This window comes from Diceros bicornis, chromosome 31 (assembly GCF_020826845.1).
Source record: "Diceros bicornis minor isolate mBicDic1 chromosome 31, mDicBic1.mat.cur, whole genome shotgun sequence".
In the NCBI taxonomy this organism is placed as follows: domain Eukaryota; kingdom Metazoa; phylum Chordata; class Mammalia; order Perissodactyla; family Rhinocerotidae; genus Diceros; species Diceros bicornis.
Genome location: NC_080770.1, coordinates 15,725,285 through 15,729,666, shown reverse-complemented (window position 1 = coordinate 15,729,666; position 4,382 = coordinate 15,725,285). Strand labels below are relative to the sequence as shown.

Genomic DNA, 4,382 nt, shown 5'->3' with positions numbered 1-4,382 from the left:
ATGTAGTATTAAATTATAACCAGAGTGTAAAACAAAAACAAATAAACCCATGCTGCTAAAAACTGACAAACAAAGAAAGTGAAGGAGAAGAGTTTTCGTTCTTTTAGAATAATTCTAAATAGTATATTTAGGACCCCCTCCCCCAGGAGGGTCCTGCCTTGGCGTGGTGTTCATTTCCCTGGAGAGGAAACATACAACCTGTCTGTCGGTTTTCATAGTGTGGCAGCTGCATGTTGCTCTGAAGCTGAAAGATATGCTACCACTATCTTAAATAACCAGCAGGGTCACCCATGGTGGACAGGTTTTAATGGGGTTTCTAGACTAAGACAGACTAGGAAAAAGAACTTGGTCACCCATTTCTGAAAAATATTGGCCATGAAAACCCTATGAATAGCAGCAGAGCATTGTCTGATACAGCGCTGGAATGTGAGTGGATGGTGCAAAAAGACCGCACAGGATTCTGCTCCGCTGTTCACAGGGTCACTGGGAGTTGGAATCAACTCGACTCCAGGTCTCTAACAACAATCCACAAGCGGGGGAGTATACTACCTAGCCACCTTGAGTGTGGTCCATAAAAATCAACCAAATGCAAATTGAAAGCCATTCTACCAAGTACCTGACCAGTATTTCTCAAAACTATCAAGGTAAAGAAAAACAAATACTGAGAAACAGTCACAGATCAGAGGAGACTAAGGAGACAGGGGAACTCTGTGCAATGTTATTTCCTGTATTGGATCTCGGAAGAGAAAAATGACATTATTTGAAATATAATAAAATCTGATTAAATTCTTGAATTTTAAATCATAGTGATGTGCCAATGTTAGTTTCTTAGTTTTGACAGATGTATCATGATAAAGTAAGATGTTTACAATAGGGGAAACCGGGCAAAAGGCATTCAGGACTTTTCCGTAAAATTACAGCAAATGTTTTGAAGTCTAAAGTTATTCTAAAATTTAAGAACATATTTAAAATAATCATTAAAAAATGTTTCCAGGAGGAGAAAACACCATTTTCATAGACTTTGGAGCCAGAAGGGGATATCTGTGTTACCCCACACTGTCCCTGGTAATATCAGGATGTCCCTCCTAGGGCATTCAAGCACAGTTTTATAAATCTTGAGATGTTGAATCTTTCTAATCTTATAGAAATGGGAAAGAATTCATGAGTGCAAATTCCTTTGGGTAGCTCTAGTATAAAATTGAACTCAGGATCAAAATAAAATACATAATTATTGTATATAATATTAGCATATCGAGTTAGGTTATGTTTATTGTCGTAAAGTATCATCATGCTTATATGGATGTTTAGAATCACTGGAGTTAAATGAATCATCAATATATATGAAGAAATTGTGAAAATTGAATCAGGTGGGAAACTTATCATAGTCTCATATTTTGTCTTTTTATGATTTACTAAACAGAATTAATTTCATATGTTATTTTCCATTTAATTAGAAATTCCTAATAAAAAATTTAAGATGGTTTGATATATTCTACTTGATAGTGTGTTTTTCAAAAGATTAAATTTTCCAAAAGTGGGGGAATGCAAGTAGTGAGTGAGACTATAGGAAGAAAATCTAGTTACATCTCATGAAATACTCTAAAATTATTTTCTAAAGAATTATATATTAGATAATGAACTAATTGATCAGCAGTTTAAATATATTGACTCCTGGACTCAAAGCTTAATTAATTAATTGATTTATTAACTTAACACATTTTTACTGAGAAATTAGTATGAACCAGCCAAAATTTACCTATTGGGGAGGAAGTTGTTAGTAAAGAAACAAAGTCACTCCTCGACTGCAGTGTATGCCCTAGGAAGGGAGATAGATGAGTAAGTGAACAAATAAATTAATAGTAATAATTGTGATAACAATAGTTCAGTACTGATGAAGACTAATAAAGAGAGGCAGGAACAGAGTTCATAGAGGTGGGAGTGACTATGATATGGTAACAGTTAAGCAAAGGCCTGAAGGAAGTGAGAGAGCTTTCTGAGCATTGGCAACAGCAAGGGCAAAGACCCTGAGGCAGGAGCATGCTTGAAGTTGTCCAGAAATAGCAAGGAACTCAGTGTGAAGGAAGTGGAGTGAGTGAGTAGGAGAGTGGTAAGACATGATGTAGCTCATCTAAAACTAAATTATAGATGTATGAGTGACATTAGCCATTTCATAGTATTTCTAGAGAAAAAAAGAATAACATTATTATTACTCAGTGCATTTTTTTTTACAAAGTTGAAGTGTTGGTAGTCATACACAGAAAAATGCATTTATTATCAATTGATTCCCTTTTCTTGAACTCTGGTCTTCTTGCTTTTGAAAACTATCATGCGACCATACGTTTTCTACCAAATGACATACTGAAGACAGAAATATTAACTCCTTCAAGATGCTATACTTAAACATCTCTGAAAAAAAATATGCCAACAGAAAGTATATACCTTTATTAAAAATCTGTGTCCTGTTTTTTCTTATTTTGGACTCTTGGAAGAGTTATTTTTAATGAGAGAAATAAAAAATGTTAGACATAAATTTACATTTTGCTACCACAATTAATTAATTTAACTTTTTGATTAAAAACTAGCCATACTTCATCTACCTTCTTTAACAAATTTTCCACTCTTTTGTGTATGTGCACACATGAAGTCCTTGCATGCACTTTTATTCATGGGTGTGAGTCCTGTTTTACAAATATACTGGCATTGGCATATGATAGAGAAAATGTGAACATATGAATAAATCTAATATGATTGCTAAATTTTATGACAAGCAGGATCTAAAAATTTTTAAGATGCCCTTTGGCCATCCTCATTCAGATATTACGTATCTGGATACATTATTTTCTTTTTTCTAGGAGACAGGCTTTTGAAGAGGAAAGGGTAACACCTCAGTAATTTAAATGCAGTGTGGGCAGTAAAACGTGATTTAAGGCATGGAGAAGATCTGACAGGAATGAAACTAGGTTATTGTGGATCCTATAACTTTAAGAGGTGAAGCCTAGAGACAATTTTGCCTTTTCAACAACCTTCCTGAAAGCACTCTTGACCTCTTTGTTTCTCAGGCTGTAGACCACAGGATTTAGCATGGGGATGACCATTGAATAGAACACAGATGCAATTTTGTCTGTGTCCATGGAATGACTGGAGCTGGGCTGGGAGTACATAAAGATGACTGTCCCGTAGAAGATGGAGACTGCAGTGAGGTGAGAAGCACAGGTGGATAAAGCCTTCCGGTATCCCTCAACTGAGGGCATCTTTAGAATGCTGACAAATACAAACAGGTAGGAAATCAAGATTATGAGGAGAGCAAAAAAGATGTTGAAGCTTGCTAGAACAACACAGATCAGCTCACTAATATGTCTGTCAGAGCAGGAGAGGGCCATGACAGCTGGAATATCACAGAAAAAGTGATGGACCATATAGGACTTGCAGAAAGAAAGACTGAATATGTCTCCAACATAGAAGCAGCCGTTCAGGAAACCACAGATATAGGAGCCTATGGCCAGACGTGTACACACACTTGTTGTCACGGTGGTGGTGTAATGTAGGGGTTTGCACACTGCTGCATAGCGATCATAGGCCACTGAGGCCAAGAGATAACTTTCCACAGTGGCAGAGACTGCAAAAAAGAACATCTGAGCAGCACACGCATTGTAGGAGATGACCTTGTCTCCTAAAAGGAACCCAGCCATCACCTTGGGAGTGACAGCTGTAGAGTAACAAATGTCCACCAGAGACAAGTTGCTAAGGAAAAAGTACATGGGTGTGTGGAGTCGAGAGTCCAAGAGAATCAACAGGATCATTCCCAGGTTTCCAACCACATTGATGAGATAAATGAGAGTGAAAATGGTAAAGAGGGGGATCTGTAGTTCCGGGGCATTGGTTAGTCGTAGCAGGACGAACTCAGTCACTGCTGTATTGTTCTCCATGGATGTTATTTGGGAATCACAGGATGCCCTGTAGTAATGAGAAGTAAAGGAACAGGGTGACAAGAGATTGAAGTAAAATTTATTTAATATTTTGTGTATATATATATTTAATTATAGCAATAATTTATACATCAAGATTCTACAGGTCTACAGTATCGACTAGATAATAAAGTTTAAGGCACAAATTATCTGTAGAGTTTCACACTTTTGAAGCTGAAAGATCTTCACGGATCTTTTTCCAACTTTCAAATTTTGTGAATTTGTAAACTGAAATGTAGAAAAGATAATGTCTTGATTAAGGTGAAATGTCTCGAATGACTGTATCTGTCAGTTCAGTTTTTCTGAGCGTAGTAAATACTTAGATCTATACTGCTCATGTGCAGGAACTGCTCAAGACACTTTACTTGTATATTCATTTATTACGCTCAACAATCCTATGAGACTGATTAATTGTTA

At 36.4% G+C, this 4,382-nt stretch overlaps 1 protein-coding gene across 1 annotated transcript; it reads right to left on the bottom strand.

The window, feature by feature from the left end:
• Nucleotides 1-2,981: 2,981 nt before the first annotated feature.
• Nucleotides 2,982-3,929, bottom strand: LOC131395586 (olfactory receptor 5B2-like). The gene has a single exon (XM_058527444.1). The coding sequence runs from the start codon at nt 3,924-3,926 to the stop codon at nt 2,982-2,984; it is 945 nt and encodes a 314-aa protein (XP_058383427.1). The 5' UTR covers nt 3,927-3,929.
• Between the last annotated feature and the right edge of the window lie 453 nt (nt 3,930-4,382).